The 19,967-nt window shown below is 45.6% G+C and overlaps 1 protein-coding gene across 1 annotated transcript; it reads right to left on the bottom strand.

Moving 5' to 3' along the window:
* Positions 1-1,042: 1,042 nt before the first annotated feature.
* RHOV (ras homolog family member V) lies at positions 1,043-17,248 on the bottom strand. The gene is made up of 3 exons (XM_044436413.1): positions 17,050-17,248; positions 2,340-2,398; positions 1,043-1,483 (listed from the first exon to the last, which is right to left on the bottom strand). Exons 1-3 carry the CDS (start codon positions 17,246-17,248, stop codon positions 1,043-1,045), a joined length of 699 nt encoding a protein of 232 aa, XP_044292348.1.
* Positions 17,249-19,967: the final 2,719 nt, after the last annotated feature.

Genomic DNA, 19,967 nt, shown 5'->3' with positions numbered 1-19,967 from the left:
ACATGGTACTAAAAAAGGTATTAATGCTGCCACACAGACACTTGTGCCCATATCATGAGGGAGGGCAATGTAGACAAAGCAAGCCCAGAAAGGCATGGGTGAAGCTGCCATTATGGTTAAATACTCAATTTAGACTGGACATGAAACATGCAGAATTTATGTTCACAAGGGATGATGTTTGAAGTAATCCATTGACTATATTCACCTGGAAAGGTTACATTGGAACAGACAGGCATGTAGCTTTTCCAGGCAGAATCCTTTCTGCAAGACTCCACATTCCTGTTGGAATATTCTTCAAGATCCCCCTATCTCAACAAATCCATCCAATACATTTTCCACATGTGTAGACTCGGGACCACTTCAAACAAGTCATCCCATAGGGTCCAAAGGTTGCTTGAGAATCAGCCCTTTTGGAATCTTAAGGATTTCTCTGTGTCATTTTGTGAGGAAGCCTTTTGTCTTGTTAAGAGTGTGCACACAACCAATATTCCATCACACAATGCCCCCCTCCTCCGCTGTATTTTGAGGGCTTCCTTCCTTTTTAAGCAGGACTGCGGAAACATTTGAGTGATGCTTTCACGTGAACAGGCCACATTATCATGATCTGCAGTCAACCTGGAGAAATCCCTTTATCCTTAACTATGTCTTGAAAAAGGGATATGACCCCCCCCCAAAGTTATAGTTCAAGTTTTAAATCAAGGTTTAATATGATGTGAATTACGAAGCCTTTGAAAGGGCCTAGCAACTGGCCATACTGCAGGGAATCTAAACTAGTAAAGTTGATTGCTCGTTAACACTGAACTCAGTTTGTGAAGCAGTAAACTGTTCCAGTTGCTTAAAGGCTGCATAGACTATCAGGTATCCTGGTGCGTCCACAGTTCAACTTCCTGTTTCCCAGGCAAGATCTACCTTTACCCAAACAGAACTAGAGCTCCACGTCACCTGGGCTTACACCATTCGCCTTGTTGGAGCCATTAATTAGTCGCTTTGACCCTACACAAAAAGGTCTGAGGCTCAGTCCAGCTTATGGGCCAAACCAGCTTCAGACAAAGCAGAAGAACTTCTTCCATCGGCATTTGGAGAGGGTTTTGATTCCTTTGGCTGTCATTTTTTTTTCCTGTTGGGCCTTGTGCTCGACGGCACTGACAATGGCTGTGTCAAAAACCTCCTTCAGGTTTTTTTGAGTCAGAGCAGAACACTCTACGTAAGTCTGAGCCCGGATCTTCTCAGCGAGGCCTTCAGCCTGAGTTCGTGGCACAGGCTTCACGTTGTAGTGGTCCAGATTGATCAGCACATTGACATCATCCCGCAGGTCAGCCTGTGTCCCCACCAGCACCACCGGAGTCTGGGGGTTGTGAGTTCGTATTTCAGGGACCCATTTCTCTGTAATGTTTTGGAAGGATGTGGGATTCACAACGCTGAAGCAGACCAGGAAGACATCGGTGTCGGGGTAACAGAGCAAGCGGAGGCAATCAAAGTCTTCCTGTAGAGAAAGGAGAGAGATGTGGAGGTCAGTTTGTGATGGACCACTGCAACAGTAACAACAGTTAGTGGGCCCTGCGAAAATATCCCCACGCCATCTTTTCCACAAAGCCCTGAAGCAGGAGGACAGCCAGAAACCCTCTCAGAGACTAGCAGCAGTCTGGGCCTCCCGTGTGTCGCTAAGAGGAAGCAATGATACCTTGGCCACTCATCCCAACACCTGGTACAGGATCAGTTGAAACAATGGAAATGAGGGGAATTTAAAAGAGGGATCTCAGGCAAACAAGCAACTGTTGTGGTTTATCTGTTGAATCAGTTCTTTAAAAAAATATATCTTTGCCTTGCTGTTAGGTTCTACCTTGATTTTGCTTCTATTTTATATTGCAGTTTTAAATTTTTAAACTTCATATCATAATATTTCAATTTATATATCAAAATCCATCTCTAAGCTGGTTTACAAAACTCATACATTGAAATATATCATGGTAAACACAAAAACTCATCCATTAAAACAGTTTCAATCCTTAAAATCAAAGCTAAAATACCACAATTAATAAGCAAACTAATTGGATGACACAATTGCTCAGGAAAGGCTTTGGAAAACACTGGTAAAACACTGATATGCAATACAAAGTTGAAAAGATTTCCAGGCCCATTCTAAGGATTACTGGGGAGATATATTTGAAATACAATCAGATACAGTGCTTGAACTATACTAGATAAGAGCACTCATTTATTTGTTAACTAATATCTATATTATTTCACTCTTTTTCCTGGATTTCCATCACCTGCTCCAGGACTTCAAACTTGCCATGACATTGGAAGCAGAACCTGAAGCTTTCATTTAAGGGCCTTACCTGCCCTGCGGTGTCCCACAGCTGGATGCGAACCGGTGCACCATCGACCAGGACCTGCACTGCAAAGACAGAGAGAGAAGGGCTGGATGAGTGAGTGAATGCTTCGTATTGTTCATTTACAAACATCAGCATCTCTCTTACTTGTTTGTATGTTTTATTTAATTTCTATACTGCCCAATAGGTGAAACTCTCTGGATGGCTTACAACAATTCATAAAATAAAACACAGTATAAAATACAAATACTGTACCCAATAAAGCATCCTAAATGTCATAGCCAAACATTAAAATGAAATTTCAAAGAGAGTATGAAAACTTAAATAACTATGGCAAGTTAATACAAGTAGACCTGTTAAAAGAGCTGGTATAACTAGGAGCCCTTTAATTTGGGGAAGTCACACAGGGTCACACAAAGTGCCCAGATTGGCCTTTCCTGGCTGCAATTGACAATGTCCAGGATTGAGGAAATGATACACTCAGACACTTCAAAAGAGAGTTGGGTGCGCCCAGTTCACACAGTCTATATGTGCCAACAAGTTTAACTGACATGATCCATTGCTCCTGCCGACCCATCCGCATCATGAACAGGCAACTGGGAGATCAGCCTAAGCTGTGCAGTCTGCATGGCCAGAGACCAGTTGGGAATGCATAGAGCAGCTTTTCCAGGTCTTGCCACATGGACTCTCCATGCAGCCAGCAGTGCTAATGCTTTGACCCAAAAGCAGAGAATGCTGCCATGCACGTTGTCCACAGAGATCGTAGAGGGACTGTGAATCTTTGGGCTGCATTCCTAACCACAGAGGGGCAGGCAGTGCAGTTCTGTCCACACCAGTTAGGTGAGATTGCAAGCCCTCTTTCCAAAGTCCGAGCACTGTCTCTGTGATCTGGAAATCTGAAGCATCGTATGTTCCCTCAGCTGCTTTCTAGGGAGCCATAGGATGCTGCCTTAATGTGCTTTATCATTGTTTTATTGCATCTCTTCTTTATTATCATCCTGAGAGCTCTGGCTGTAGGGCAACTCATAAACAGCACGAATGAACAATAATGAACAATTTAGCTGTCCATTATTTTTTATTTCCTATGCGGAAGTGCCCTGTCAAAAAACAGCTGTTGGAAAGGCAAGCCTTGTGACTGAAGTTCAGAACTACTCCTTCACTGCCACACTAATGAGTTCTGTACAGTGAAACTGCACCAGTGCTGAATAAAACAGGCGATGTTTGCAACAGCACTATTGCCTAGTTGCAAGGAACCCTGAGTGTTACAACGCACACATGCACACACACCAAACCAGAGGTCAGGAATGCAAACGAATAGCCCTCCCTTAGGGGCTTCATCTTTTGTTCACCTTAGTTAAGCCAGTACAAAGCCCCTAGTGGCACTAAGACCTGTGACTTAATACCTCTGCAAGCAGAGGATTACTACGTATTATGTGAACAGAAATCCTCCAAGCTCCACCAGCTTCTCTAAAGCAATATCCACACAGTTCCAGGATGGCTGGAGCAGGGGTTGGCCCTGGAGCTAGAAGGGAAAATTACTCTCCATACTGTGACTAAACTGCCATTAACTCAAAGCGAAACCAGCCTGCAGCTTTAGGACAGCAACTAGCCTGTCCGCCTTTTCTCCGCCATCAGCGTGTCAGCGGAGGACAGAAGAATACCAATTTTATTGTGCAATAGATATGTATTATACACACTGAAAATTGACTATTAATATTTAAATAGAGGTGCAGCATACTTTACCCCAGTGGGGAAGAGTGATTGGGTGCCTGGGCACTTGCCTACTCTGCTGTGTGGGTGGTAACCGCAAGACGGGATGGCCCATCAAGCACAGGCTCCTTCAAATTCAGGACGGTACTCTCCAAAGAGAGGATACTCCTCTGTAAGCAAGGATATCTGGCCCAGGGGAGGAATTCTAACTCAAGAAGGAAGTTGTCTTGGCCCCAGATGGCACCATGTTATGCTCTTTTCTTACCACTAAATGACTTGTTTATCTATTCTTCACTGAAGTGAATGGAACCATCAATTCAGAAATTTAACCCAACACATTACTTCAACTTGTGGCTTCTTATGGAAAATCATTCATAATTATGTAAGCTGAGAAGTGAGCCAACACACACACAACCCTAAATCTGAGGTATTCTGGAGCCCTATTTAACCATCTTTATATATTTTACTTATGCTATAATACAAAACTATGTCAAATTACTTTTTACATGTTTATATTATTTTCTGTTAACCTGATACAAGTCTAAATACTGGGACCCCAGGGTGGCAATGGCCTTATAGGCCCCTTCCAACTCTTGCTATTCTGTGACAACAATCAGGTATCCTGGGCCTACCCTTTAACACATCTAGGCATGCTGGGCCCACCTGACTCTGGATCCCTCCCTAATCTAGACCAAACCTATGTTTGATACAAGACTTTCCAGAGCTATGCCATTCCCTACAGATGGCCATCCAACTTTCTCTTTAAAGACCCCTTGCAAAGGAACACCACCCTCTCTGTAGTCAGATCTCATTGAGAATACTGTGTCTAGTTATGGGCACCAGAAAAATTTAAGAAAGATGCAGAAAAATTAGAAAGCATCCAGAGAAGGGCAACAAAAATGTTCCAGGATTTGGAAACACTGCCCTGTGAGGAGAGAATGAGAGACCTGAACATGTTCAGCCTTGAGAAGAGAAGACTGAGGGGGAACATGGTATCCTACTATAAGTGCGAGTACCTCAGAGGCTTCTCACTGATACCAGAGTGTAAGACACAAAATAATCAGCTCAAGTTGGGACAACCCAGATTCAGGATGGGTATCAGGGGAAGCTTCCTGACTGTCAGAGCAATACAATGGTGGAACCAGTTGCCTAGAGAGGTGGTGGGCTCTCCCACACTAGAGCCATTCAAGGAGAAACTGGACAGCCATTTGAGTGGGATGGTGTAAATTGGTGGCCTGCAAGCAGCAGGTGTTGGACCTGGTGGCCTTCTTCGTCCCTTTCTACTCTATCATTCTATGATTCTAATTGATCCAACTGCCTACCATCAAGCCACTTCTCCTAATATTCAGCCATAAACTGCTCTCCATTAATTCAAGCCTCTTAGATCTTGCCTTGCCTTGCCTTGCCTTGCCTTGCCTTGCGGGGGCAGCACAGAACAAGTCTTTGGCCCCTTCCTTGTGACAGTCCTTTAGGCGTTCGAAGAGTGCTGTGCTGTTCCTCCTAGGCTTGCTTTCTTCCAGGTGAAACACACCCAGTAGTTCAGCCTGCATGGGGTTGCAGGGTAGATGCTCAAGAGTAGGCCTTGGGACCCCCTGAAAGGCACTGGGAGAAAGCAAAACAACGTAGCAAGCCACTGCCACCAGCTTTGTGTAGGGGCATGCAGAGCAAGCATACAAGCCAGTCAGTGGCTTGAGCTTTCATGCAAATCGGGGCTTGACAACTGTGTGATAAAAATGCATAAATCAAATCAAATTGCGTCATTAGCATGAGTGTGTCACAGGAAAGGAGACATTCTGTGCTTTAGGTGACAACAGCCCATACTTAACACCTACTAGTGATATTGCCACCTTTCCTTTACTCAGCCTGGCTGTGTACAGGTTCTTTATTTTGTAGGAAGACTAAGTTAATCTTTTCTCAGGCTTTAGGTCATTAGCAGATGAATGACAAGAGCTACAAACAACCAACTTCAGAGACTGTAGTAATTTACTGGGTGAAATAAGGTTGTGCTTCCTCGGGGCATTTAGCAGGCCTCTTCATGCCTCAGCCTTTGTTGGATACACCCCAAAGCCTTTCTTCAATGGCAATAGAAAAACATCCCAACTACTCTATACTAGACTGATGCTTTTGAATATTCAACCTTTAAAAAGAGGGGAAAGGCTAGATGTGAAATCCCACTGGAAAAGGGGGGCTGAACAACATTCCATTATAAATAAGGGTGCAATCCTATGCATTGTTCAGACAGGAAAAAGTCCCAGTGTTCCTCCAGCCAGCCATAAAATAATGCGAACAAAAGTTCACAAAAGGGGTGAACCCACCTCTGTGATGACTGCACAGCCACTGCCAGACATATACTGGCCATATACGGCTTGGGTCCTGGCTACCTGAAGGAGTGCTTACGTCCATATACGCCCCCCCCCCCCCCCCCCGAGATCTGCGGGAGAGGCCCTTCTCCGGGAACCCTCCGTGAAGGAAATTAGGAGGGTAGGTACTCAGAGGAGGGCTTTCTCAGCGGTGGTGCTCAATCTATGGAATGTGCTCTCCAGAGAGGTCCGCCAGGTGCCGTCGTTATTTGTTTTTCGGCACCAGGCGAAGACCTTTTTATTCAAACGTCATTTTAATTGCTAATATTATTTGCTTAATTCTTTGGCCAGGGCGACTTATTTTATAATGTTAATGTGTTTTATATTTTTAGTGTTTTATATTTTAACTGATGTTTTGTAAGCCGCCCCAAGGCTTCGGCGAATGGGGCAGCATAGACTTTTTTAAATAAATAAATACCCAGCCAGATGACCGCTGCCTATTTGCTGTCCTGGACACCCACCTGGAGGGTAGGGTGGCCTTTGGGCAATGGCAGACTTTGGGCCTAGCCCCATGTGGCCTCACAACCCCCTCACAAAATCCTCTGAACCCTCCTCAGAAAGAAGAGGTAGTCCTGTAATTGTTTGACCCTTTATTTAAAAAATACAGCTACACTAGATTTGTATGATCAGGGTTTACATGGCATCCAAAGAATAAAAATGAACATCAGTTCAACATACGCATGCGCATTTGTTTAGGAACAACATGGGAGAGGCTGTCAGGACATCCCACATCACAACCCACCAAAGTCCACTGACACTGTCTTCTAAGGCACAACAGTAGAAGTAGTGAATGTAGCATCTCAATAATCACAACGATATTTTCCCAGGTACAAAATCTTGCACTTTAAGTAAGTAGAAGACTTAGGAACATAAGAACTGTGCTGGATCGTGGTGAGGATCCACCTAGCCCAGCATTCTGTTCACACAGTGGCCACAGGAAACTCATGAACAGGACAAGACTGCAGCAACCTACCCATGTTCCCCAGCGATTGGTTGGTGTACATGGCCATCCTGCCTATGATACTGGAGCTAGCATATCGCCATCAGGACTAGTAGCCACTGATAGCCTCTCTTCCCTGAGTTTGTCTAATCTCCTTCTAAAGCCATCCAAATCGATGGCTGTCGCTCTAGTTGGTGGAAGTGGATTCCACAGTTTAATTATGCACTGTATGAAGAATTCCTTCCTTATATGTCTTGAAGTTCCCACCAATCAGCTTTGTGGGATGTCCCCAGATTCTAATAATATGAGAGAAGGAGAAAAATGCCTTGTCTCCTCTCCTCTTTGTCCTCACCACGGGTAATTCCATGCATGTCTATTTTGTCTCCTCTTATTTGCCTTTCTTCTAGGCTAATCAGTCTTAGGTAATCTTTCCTGATAGGGAAGTTGCTCCATGTTAATTGACTTTTTTGGACTTTTCTGTACTTTCACCAACTCTGCAATAGTCTTTTTAAAGATGTAGATAGTGATCAGAACTGCTCCACTACCTTAAGTGTGGTCATGCTTCAGATTTATATTAAGGAGATATTATATCGAACATCTTCATCAACAAAGCACAGTCTGAGGGGAGAAGTGAAAACCCCATGCATCAAACAAAAAACAAATGTACATTTATTGCCCTTTAAATTGTGGGGCATTTTGGAATTGAGAAGGGGTAAGGTTCTCTCATTCATTCATAGACACGTGTGCACGCTTACTCTGAAGTGTGAACTCATAGTGCAGTCTTAATACAAGGCCAGGCATATTACTTAAACAGTAAATCAGTGGGACATTAGCTAGTCATAACTAATTGAAGTCCCATGGATTTTCATGATACTAAACTAGGCTAGAACTATCCTTGACTAGAACCAATTCATAATTTGTGGGCATATGTGCAGGCCACAGAACAATTCATATAAGTAGCATAATAAAAGCATTCTTATGCCCTGGAAGACCCCACAGTAGCCGAAATACACAGGGAATGGTGTTGATTACAAAAAGATGAAGAGCACTTGTCTTTCAGGCATGGACCCATTAAAACCATGAATGGGAAACAGGACATTTCCTCACAGGGTAGGCTGCACAAGAAGGGAAGCCGGCCACTGGGAAGCCCCAAGACAAGCTGGTACCTGGTAATTATGATAATAGTGCCTCCATAGTGGTAAAGGTATCACAGACAAAATAGATCCTTTTATGGTACTGCTCCCTTCATAGTAGCCTGGCTCTATGTGGCAAGCCAGATAGAAAGATGACTTGCCTTACCGGCAGGACTAATGGGGTGGAGATGTGTGCATACAGCAGCTTGTCACTGGAATATCAAATGGATCAGGTCCAGCACTCATCTGGAGTAGGCAGGTGAAATGTCCTGTTTCAGAAAGCACTGTAAGTATGATAGTGTGTGTGTGTGTGTGTGTGTGTGTGTGTGTGTGTAGGTGGTGGGGAGTGGAGAGTTGATGACAGGAACTGAGTGGCACAGCAAGACATTTCACAGGGTTGGCTGCAGTAGAGACAGGGACATTTGCGATCTGTTTCAGGTGGTGTGATGTCTTAGGCCAGCACTGAATAGGTGAGAACTTCACAACCTCCTCATCAGAGGATGGAAATGAGGGTCAGGAGAGAAGTGATGAAGTTATACATGCCCTTATTGAATATTAAGGCATTCAAAGGCATTGTCTGGACTCCCTAACACGTTTAGGCTACCACTAATACTTTGCTTACCACTTTATTGGGAGAGTAATGAATTTAATGATGCCTACAATGAACAGTTGATCCATGGATATGCAGAAAGAGTAAAAAAAGAGAGACACACTGATAGATCCAGGTCATACAATATCTTCTCAACCATCAGAGTAGCTGTTTGGAAAGTCATTGCTTCCTTATGGCTGAGAGTCAGTTGAATTCATTAGCATAACGAAACCTCAGAGAAAGAAGAGAAACCTGTTCCTGATCAAAAGAGCTGCTGAGATTCTGGTTCGATCTTCAAGATACTGGGCATTTCCCTCTTGGTGTCTTGTTTCTGAGTACTTGCTCTACCCACATTATATATGGAAAATAGTTGCTAAGTGGAAAAAAGATGATATAGTGCTCAGTGTGGAAGAGATACCATTACAAGGTGTCACAGAGTGCTACCCCAAGCATGTGTGCTGAAGCCAGATTTCATATGTCCAGTGCAGTTTCTGGACTGCCAGCTCCTGAAGCTCAGATGGGCAGTGCAGGTGATGAGGATGCAATGCCTACACCGGAAGATTTCCCCCAACACCGGAAGATTTCCCCCCAACTACAACAGAAAACATTGTCCTTGCTGGAAGATGAATGAGTTCTGTAGAAGGGATATAAAAATGTCGCCTTCCTTGGTCTCAAAGATTCTGGATCAGCATCAAAGATCACCCAGAGTGCCAAGGAGGAGGGATAATCACCCACCACATCTCGGCTTAGGTCCTAGGATATGTTAGCTTAAAGAAACTCATGGAAGGAAATTTTCACTTTCCCTCTTCTTCCTTGCATTCACTGCAGCCCTCCAACTTTCTGGAGGATCAGGTGACCCTCCTGATGGAGGTATGAGGCTCCTGGGGGAAAGGGGAATCATCCGTCATTGGGGTTGGCTCCTAAAATAAAGTTAAACTCATGGAAGAAACTGTTCCCAATGCCTCCTCTTGCCATGCACCCCAACTCGATTACTCCAGAGATCTCCACCCATAACCACTGAAGCTTTCATGGAGAAGTGGCTGCAGGTGGGAAATGGCTAAAAAATGGCTAGATGTTTCTTCCCTAAACTTCCTGAAGAACATAATTCTGTGGAAGTTTAGACCCAAACACAGCCTACAACTCGAAGCATACCCCAGCCAGCATGGAGTTGTAGGACTTTTTCCCTGTTTAAACATGCAAAGGATTATGCCTTTTGTTAGCTTACCTTAGAACCCAGGCCTGACCTAGTCCTATCACCAGACCTTGCAGCTCATACCTTATAGCCTATTGCCATGGGGTCAGTGGTGCCATCAGGACAGGATTTGGTGTCCTGGGCCCCACTCAGTAGAGTGAACAGGAGGGCCCCCGCATGCAATGGGGATGAGTTTACTACATTTTGGAGTGAGTGAAATCATATACATTGCCATCTAACGTGCTTTCCCATTAAGTTCCGAATCTAAAACAACCTCAGTGCATTAGGAAGGCCATCTTGCTGATGTGACCACACACACATATACTGTGCCAGTCTATTTTTAGATATGCTACCACCCCAGTGACTGGCCTGCACATTGACCGGTCTGTATATTTTGGCCTGGGCCCTAATTACTGTCCTCCATTCAGCAGAAAGTAAAAACTCTCATGCTCTTGTATTGCTTATTTTGCTGTCCTCACCTGGGCAAAACTGCACTGAAAAGGAAAGATGACAGAGGAAAAGAACTGGGGGGAGAAGCAAGGGCTTGGTTTTTCTCTAAAATATAGCAACAGAAAGAAGGGCAAGAGGCGATGGTGTGAAAGGACAGCCAAAAGCACTGGGTCCGTCCACAGCACACTGGCAGGAAGAAGCTGGTTTGTTTCCACCCCCATCAGAACAGACCTGTAGGCTTTTCTCGTTTAAACCTTGCATCGGCCTCTCCCATAAACGATGCAAGAGTTTCAGTAAAACAGAAAAGCCGGCTGAGCAAGATAGCAGGGTGGGTGACGGTCAATATTTACGCTTATGACTGACCCCAAGAGCAGAACGATGTTGCAATGGGAAATATCAGTGTCTCTGATCTCAGCATATACCCATGGGAAATATATTTCCCTGTTCTCCTTTCCAGTCCCGCTCACAGTGGGCTGTCCCCGCTGCTTACAAAGCCTGTGTTAGCATCTTGTCACATGATCAGTCGTAGCATGTCCTGGCAGCAATTTAGCCTTGGTTCATTTCATTCATTCACAGCATGAAACGCCTTTTATGTAACTCCTCAAGAGAAGACACGTGGGGGTCCCTGTTGCTGCCTGCCAGCCAGGCACGGCCTGCCCAGGAACACAGGAAGCTTCCTCACACTGAATGAGACTGCAGGTCCATCTAGCCTGGTATGGTTGACACTGACTAGCAGCTGCTTTCTGTGGTCCTACCTGGAGATCCTGGGGATTGATCCTGGGCCTTCTGCATTCAAGCATGTGCTGTGCCACTGGGCCGTGGCCCATAATTAACTCCAGCAACCTGGATGCATCGTGAGCTTGGAGGTTATACCCCAGTTATGCCTTTGTGCAACCATTAAGCAAAAACCCAAGTTCAAAGAAGAAAAAGAGTGGGGCAAAAGCCTTCCTGCTTGCATGTGTGTGCCTATACGTGTGTCAGTCCCCCATAGCCTGTTGAGAGCGAGTGTTCCCCCTTCTCTCTCTCAGACAGGCAGCTCTTTGGCCAAAGCGCTTTCTTTCCGATGTATATTTTCAGCAAGCTATAGCCAGCAGAGTCTCTGAGCATGCACAGAGCACATTGCACCCAAACTAGAAATGATTCTTGAGAACCCTCCTTTTGAATTATCTGGGAATGCCCTCTGAAGATGGGCAAGCCTTCTAGCTGTACACAGGCCTTCTAGTTGGCCAGCCCTTCTCTCCCAAAGCCACATCATGGGGTGAAGGACCAGACCAGGCTCCTCTCCCATGTCCCCTCCCAGCACTTCCAGCCCCCAAGTGTTCTGAGGCAGGGCCCATGAGATAAGCTTTCTCTCCTGTGTCATGTTATGCCTGCAGGCCTCCCTTCCCAGGCTCCACCATCCTCATCCCAAGAGTCAGTGTTACCCTGGCCTTGGGATGCAAGCCAAGAACAACTGCCCCGTTCATTCCTAAACTGCAAAGAATATGGGAAAAGAGCAAAAATATTAGAAATTGAACACTGAAAAGATGCAATCTTTCTATTCTTGAAGCACAACCTTGAGGAGAGGTCTATGGTCAGTGCATCTTCTAGAATAATAATGAAAGAGGATTGGGGTCCTTCTATCAGTACCACAATTCCAAGACCAGGATACCCAGGCACTTAAAACTTGGCGTGCATGCTAAGGAGCCCATAGGGCTGTGTGCCGTGCAGTTATTTAATTTTTTAAATGCACCAATTAAATGTATTGAATGTATTAAATGTCTCTCTGTTTGAAGCCTGCAGTATCATCACCAGCCATTTCCCTGCCAGCATGTTGACCAGGTGTGAAGCCAGGAGGGTGTGCTTCAAATGGCAGCTGCCCTTTCTTCTCCCTGCTGTGAGGCAGACCCCCGCCCCCCGCTCCAGGGAATGGAGAGGGTAGATCCCCCCACCAAGGTGGCAGAGGCGTTTCATGGGGATGCCAGCGGGCATGACTTCCTTCAGATGAGGCAAACATGATGAGCCCAGTTCTTTCAGCTGTGTAACTTTGAGTACTGCATCATACCAAACTAAAGCTACTCAGACCTGGCTTTGTTTGCTAGTAGCATATCGAAAACAATTCTTTTGTGTCATTTATTGTGGGAAAAATCCCCAGTTAAGTTTTATAGCCGCTCTAATTTGGGTTTATGGCTAAGGCTTCTCCTTGCATCTAGGATCAGAAGATAATCTGAGTTCCTTGTTTCATTTACCTTGACCTGGCAAGGAAAACTAATAACACATCTTTGTGGACTATTTGAAGTACACATGAATTTGAGGGAGCACCAAACAGCACTGCCAGAATATATGGAAGCCAAGGATCAATTGGCCACTTGGCTATGAAAATTCATTGGGTAATTGCTATCTCTCAAGGAGAGGGGGAAGAAAATGTCAGATAAGGATGCATTGTATCCTGGCCTTGGAGTAGTGTGGAAAATAAACCAACAGCATTACAAAGGGGACTGCAAGGATTGCTTCAACCGGACAGGTCAACGGGCATCTGCAGCATGCATTGTGCTAGGCATGCAGCTCCTGTGACCCTCTCTTGGAAAGCAATTGGCAGAGAGGAAAAGCTGCTGTATACGATGGGTTCAGTCCATATTTACAGATACGTAACTGGACCGGCAGACTCTGCCACCCTGCTCACCATGGCAGCCTCTGCTGGTTCCTAAAGGTGCAACACAGGGGAATGGGAGGAGTTGCAGTGCAGGGGGAAAGGGAGCCTCTAAAACTTGGCAGAGGCACCTTCCCTCAGCCTCCCATCCCTGGAATGCTGCTCCTGGATCCAGCCCTCTGGCCATCATCCGGACCTTGGGGCTTGACCCAGGCGAGGCCTTGCCTGTCCTCCAGAAGGCTTGCCATCCGATGAGATGGAAACAGGGAAGGAGCAAAGCCACCACAGCCTTCATGTTATCAGATACCGAGATTTGTTTCTAAAGTGATAAAAGTGCTTTTTGAAAGTGAGTGTATGCAGAATGCAACTCAATTGTTTGAATGGTTGAGGATGCAATCCTAGGCATGCTTGGACCAAAACAAAAAGTCCTACAACATCCAGCATGCTCTGTCTGGGAGTTGTAGGACTTTTTATGTCTCAGTTGGCATCTGATTGTATGCTTCAAAACTTTTCTAAAAATGTTAATCCTTTTTGATTACAATACAGTATATAGCAGAATGCAAAAAAAAAAAAAAAAAAAGCAGCTGATAAACCTTAAAATAAATGAACAATTAATTGCATAAGCCATTAGCAGAATGAGGACTTTTTATATAAAATTAGAACCAATGTCCATTGTGTCACCTGGCCTTCACATGCTCCAAATTATAACAATAGGTATCTTACTTCAGACTTCTTCCTAACTTCACCAAGTTATGCATTTTCCTACAGGAGACAACACGATTCAACCGAAGCAAAAAGCAAATTCGCCTTACATGCCACTCCTACACACGTGAAAGGTAAATAACACTTAACATTTAGAGTGTACAAATGTTTGCATATATTTTAATCCTTATCACAATCCTGCAAATATCCTGGACTTATTCCTATGGTGCAGGTGGAGGGGAAGGGCAGCAAATGAGAGAGCGCCACCTAGTGAGTTTAAGGCAGAGCGGAATTCCAGACTGAGAACTTGTAAATGTGAAATGGTTTCTTCACCACTGCACTAAACTAGCTATTTTTGCCCTCTCATAACTAGATGAATATACTCTATTCCTACACCCATCCTCTGCCAAATATCTCAGTCTAAATGTGTGTGTGTATTTAAGTGACATAAAAGTATTTCCAAAATATAAAGAGGAATACTTCTGGAAACCTTCTACCCAAGAAGAGCCTACCCAAAACAATATCTACAAATATGATCAAGGCTTGCCAGTTCTTACTTAGGAAGAAGGCTTCAGAACTCACTGGGTCTCCCTCTCAAAAGCATACACAGAATTGCAGCCATTCCTTTCTAAGACCCCCTTCCACATCTGCAGATAAGGAAATCCCTGTGTTCAACTAGGCACCTTAGAATTAGCTAGCTGCATAAGACTGTAACCTCAGACTGGCAGGTTGCAGTTACAACAATGAAGACAGATTACGGTATGACACCATAAGGATGGGGTAGTCAAAAGCCCACTTCCTCAGAAACATTCAGTCAACATACTCTTGATTGCTACAGCCTGTTACAATCTGAGACCCCAGCATGTTCCAAACCCTTCCCAGTTTTGGATGAAAGGCCTCACAGGGCCAGATACAAAATCCCCCAAACCTTTCCACACCTCTGCCTCCCCACAACTCCTTAGACCAACCCTTCCTCCACCTGGCACCTTCCTGATGTATTGTCTACAAGTCCCATCATCCTCACCCAGCACAAATATTAGGCTTGCTGGCTGTGGGTGGAAGCTGTAGTTCTCAAGGTCCATCCTAATTAGGGATACACAAAACAGCCTCACCCAGCACTTCCTCCAAAAGGGCTCTTTGCCCTGGAGCAATTAACCAGCACTCCAGGAGAGCCCTTTCCTTCTCCTTACAAGGCATCCATAGACTGCCAGAAACGCCCTTGGGGCAGGGACTCTCCCACTAGCAGGCTCTGAAGGGCCCTGAGAGATGGTGCTGATGGTCAGCCATCATCACAGGCCAGGCACTAGGATTTTTGACACTCAGGGGAAGCAATCACTCTAACAGAAAACCAGTCCTATTTCCAAGTATTACTTTTCCATGTATTTATTTTTAAAGAGTTCCCATATGAATGAATTCACATAGCTTCCAAAGCTGAACTAAATGAAGATGAATAAAATACGAAATATTCATCAGTACAAGCCATTGAAAAAGCAAGGCTTTTTACCGTTCCTGGAAAGGGAACACAGAGGTGAAAACAGACAACCATTTGCAGAGCAGTAACATACTATTGAGTGGCTATAACCTCTTGGAAAGCTGTGGGTATAAAGTATCCCATCAGCTGCCTAACATTGTCCTCCACGGGAACACAAATATATTGCATGGCTCTATTCCATAACAGCTGCAGGTGTTCAGTAAGTACTTCATCACTCTGCCAACCCACTGTCCTCCAGAGGTGCTGGCCTACAACTCTCATCATCCCCAGCTAGCATGTCCAGGGCATGTGTGGCCAAGGGATAATAGGAACTGTAGTCTAACACATCTAGAGGGTTCCAGGTTGTGCAAGGCTGACATAATGCATGTTCTCACTATTAGTAAGCAAACCATCCGAACTGGTACCTCTATTTTATCAAGTAACCCTTCCTGCATTTCTGGTTTCATGCCTCCTCTCTTGACCTGCAGTGTGGGAAACTGATGTATAGACAGACCTGAGCTAATCAAACATCACACACTGTTGGAGTTTCATCCTAATAAATGAATTACTAACACGAGGTCAACTGTCTCCTCCCCGCTATATGTAAGTTCTTGAGTTAACTCTCCCAGTTAAAAAAATGCCCCAAACCAGGTCAAACAGACTAGAAGCACAGTTAGGTAACCTGGAGAGTTACTACCCAGGTTTCCAGTAAAAGACCAAACCTGTTTTCTTTGTGACCTTTTGTTGAACATTCAAGGAAAAGATTCATTTACATTTTTTTTCTTCCAAAACATCTAATTGATGTTAACACTAAATCAACACCACTGGGTTTTAAATGCTGTGTTAAGCTGCAATCCTAGGCACACCTATCTGGGAGTAAGACTCACTGAACTCAGTCAGACTTACTTCTGAGGAGGAGTGCAAGGCATTGTGCTGTTAATGAAGTTGGCATGGGAAAAATATTGCTTCCCCTTTGATTTATTTTATTGCAATATGTTGGTCCACCAGAGCCCTACAAACCACTGGTTGATTACACAGTACAATGTTCTGAATATCAGCTGTTTGCAGTAGCATGCCTACATTGAAACTGTAAGCCCAAACTGCACAGAAAACTGCACCCACCAACACTTCATCTGAAACAAAGATCACAAATAGGGTCTCCATTCCCCCCCCCCCCCGTTAAGGCCCCAATATAAAGGGGATGGGGGGATTTTGCTCGCTGTATCTGCCTGCTGGGAAAAGCTGCACCTGTTGAATTGCTGCTTGACTTACTACACAGCAGATACACTTCGGAATATGCCCCACTGAACTCGTTCGGCTCTTACTTCCAAAGCAACGTGCATAGGCTCAGGCTGCCAGCCCAACATGTCATTTATTGGTTTGGTTTGGTTTTTTCAGTGATGGCAGCATCGGTGGTCTGACAGCCATCAGTATAACCGGTAAAAGACCAAGTGTGCAAACACCAGCAGCAAAGACGAAATGCCGCTCCTGCTCCCCCAACCCCGCCAGCGAGGAACGAGCTGTCCAGCCGCTTGCATACCTGAGAAGGTGTCCAGGGCGGTTGGCTGGTACTGATCGGGGTATCCGTTGGTCGTGTAGCTCACGATCAGGCTGGTTTTGCCCACGGCCCCGTCCCCTATGAGGACACACTTGATGCCCAGCTCGGAGCCACTGCCCCGGCTGGGGGTGCTGCATCTTCTCAAGGTGGGGGAGTAATCCAGTAACTCCTGGGGGGGCATAACTTGAAGAGAGGGAATGAGGGCAACTGGCGCCCCTCTTTTGAAAACGCTGCGTGACTTGAAGCAAGAAATGTTGTCGTTCGTTACTAGTTTCTTCTCTTATTCCCTTAAGCAACAACCTTTCAAGGCACTCCTAGGGATGAAGAAGCCGCGAGCGCGAAATATGGGTCAGTTCCTGCGATTCCCACTCAGCATCTTGGTAGTTTCTCTTTCGGCGGGATTGCATCTCTTCTTGGAGCTGGAAGAAAAGTTGCAACAGGGATGTTTGTATACTGGGAGGGAATTCCACCCTCTTGAGTTTGCATTTAACGTCCCAGACCTGTATGGGTTTTTTTTTTCTTCTTCAAACCCAGCCGCTGTGATTTGCATGGGTCCACCCCTTTTCCCTGCAACTTGAGTCTCCTTAAAGGTGCTTGAGCAACCGCCAACCTCCTTGCCTTCTTAAACATTTCCTTGCGCCTCCTGGAAGGCTGTGCTCCCTGGCGCTGCTGGACTGATACATGGGTGGGCAGCTGAAGTCGAAAAGCACGAATGCAAACCAGACACTTCTGGTTTCTGCAGTGCCCTCTGGCCAACTCGCTTCTGAAGTGGCCGCCCTCCAGAGGAAACAGCCCAGAGGAATTACAAGGGAAATTTCAAATACTGAACACACCAGGTGGTTTGGCTGTTGTGATGAGGTCAGGAGCTGAATGGGATGACAGAGAGAGAGAGAGAGAGAGAGTTATATTTATTTAGAGCTTTATGCATGTTTTATGCATGCTTAGACAGAAGGAAGTCCTACAGCTCCCACTGCTAGAAGAGAAGCAGAAAAGGAATACAAATGGCATATTTACATTTCCATATGTGTCTGCACCATATGGTGGACCTTCCATTTGGTGGCCAATTCTTCAAAAGATTCCTCCCTTGACTTTTCAGGAAGTAAGATACTGCACTCCAGAACACCACCCTGTTTCTGACAGAAATTTCTAAAGAGGCTCAGGCATAGTGACTTTGGTTAGCAGAGAGCTCTTAGCAACATAAAGCAAATGGAAGGCAGGTGGCACAGCGTGTTTCTTGTGTCCTGCAAACATGGTATCGCTGGCAAATGAGTTATGGTGTTTTGAAACAGATGGTATCTCTGTCGTGCTTCCTGCAAGGTGTGATACACAAGGGCTCCAGATGGGCCTCCTTCTCCCACATGTATTCCTGGGGGCATTTCTCATCCTCAGTGGAAAAGCCAGGCTTCTGCTGTCAAACAGCACATGGCTTCAGCACTAGAAATCTAGAAGCACAATGCTGTGCGTCACCACTGAGAAATGGGTCCACTGAGTGCAACAGCTCTTACACCCAGGTAAGTGCACACAGGATTAAGCTCCAGTGGAGCTCTCCTATGCTTGGACGTGTCACCCACTGAATTCAATTAATAGCTTATTCCTGGGAAGGTGGTTATAATCCTAAACGATTAAGGGCAAAATCACACAGCTGGGACTCATCCTGCTCCCTCACAGTCAGCAGGGAAAGAACCGTTCTGGCTGTCCCCTTGCTCCTGTTGGCAATGGGGTCTTGGAAGAAAGGGGACAGGAAGGGGAGGAGGCCACGGCTCCGTGGTTGCAACCATTCCAACTAGCACCCAGTCCCCTTCCCTCCTGCTTCTGGCTCTAAATCAGCCATTGAGAGAAAATGGCGGGTGCAGAGACCACTGCCACGCCTGACACCTTGCACTGGGAGCTCATGAGCCTCCAAATGTAAAGGCTTATGAACATCTGCTGTAGGAGTGCATCCTATACGTTTTTAGACGGAAAGAAGTTGTACAACCACCAGCATCTGCCAACAAGCATCCTGGGAATAGTAGAACTTCTTTCTGTCTGAACACACATGGGATCACAACTTTCATGTATGGACACAAGCAATCCCACTGTCCCAGTGGTGGAAAATTTGGGAGACAGGGATTAGGAGAGTGACAGACACTCCTCCCTCCCTCCCCGCATGTCATCAGGGCTTCTTTGGAAAGATGATTCCACCACCCATTGGCCTTTGCATGAGAACAATGCCTTACTAAGATATTGCAATAGAAATCAATCTGTTGTGGTTCCCCCTTATTGCTGTTTCCTCCTCCAAGCTCAGCACTCATTTACATGGAAAACTATGGCACACCTAATTCATGCAAGCCAAATGGAAACAAGACTTGGTTCATTCCCTGTCGAAACTGCAGATGCGCTAAGCCACCAGTGTGGCAATCCCATCCATACGTCCAGCAAGAACGATGTAGCCACCCCTACTCATAAAAGTATTCTGTGTGTGGTAACAAACCAGCAAATTATAGCAAACTTGTAGGTAGATATTCCCTAGAAGTATGGACCTCCACTATCAGGTTTGAAAGATCCTCTCTGGTACACCACCCACTCTTAGCAGGTTGCAGCAGCAGTGCTCCAAGGGCAGATGGGTCTAGCCCACCCTGTTAATGTATCACCTGCCCAAGAGTGACGCTAGCTCATGGGCATATGGGGACTGGAAAGAGGGGCCAGAGCAACCTGGCGCATCTCAGAATGCCAGCCCAGAAAGGAAAAAAATTAAACTCTGCCCTAAGGCATCGCAAGTGGGCCCTCCCAGGGTGCTGGTGCCCGGAAGTTGCCCTATTATGTAAGATGTTGGTGCTGGCCCTACCCGAAGCCAACCATCTAGCGTAGGCTCCTGGATCTGCTGCCTTCCAGCTGTTCTGGCCTGCAACTCCCATTGGTCT

The sequence above is a fragment of the Varanus komodoensis genome, unplaced genomic scaffold (assembly GCF_004798865.1).
Source record: "Varanus komodoensis strain SLA01 unplaced genomic scaffold, ASM479886v1 scaffold3, whole genome shotgun sequence".
NCBI classification, from domain to species: domain Eukaryota; kingdom Metazoa; phylum Chordata; class Lepidosauria; order Squamata; family Varanidae; genus Varanus; species Varanus komodoensis.
Note: the sequence above shows the minus strand (reverse complement) of the source record. Positions and strands in the feature narration are given on the sequence as shown.

What these genes read in the sequence shown, in the direction of transcription:
- RHOV (XM_044436413.1), bottom strand. Translation starts at nt 17,248, where the DNA reads ATGCCCCCCCAGGAGTTACTGGATTACTCCCCCACCTTGAGAAGATGC. An exon ending in CGCCCTGGACACCTTCTCAG is followed by an intron (nt 2,399 to 17,049) that starts GTATGCAAGCGG and finishes CTGTCTTTGCAG; the next exon opens with TGCAGGTCCTGGTCGATGGT. An exon ending in TGTGGGACACCGCAGGGCAG is followed by an intron (nt 1,484 to 2,339) that starts GTAAGGCCCTTA and finishes CTTTCTCTACAG; the next exon opens with GAAGACTTTGATTGCCTCCG.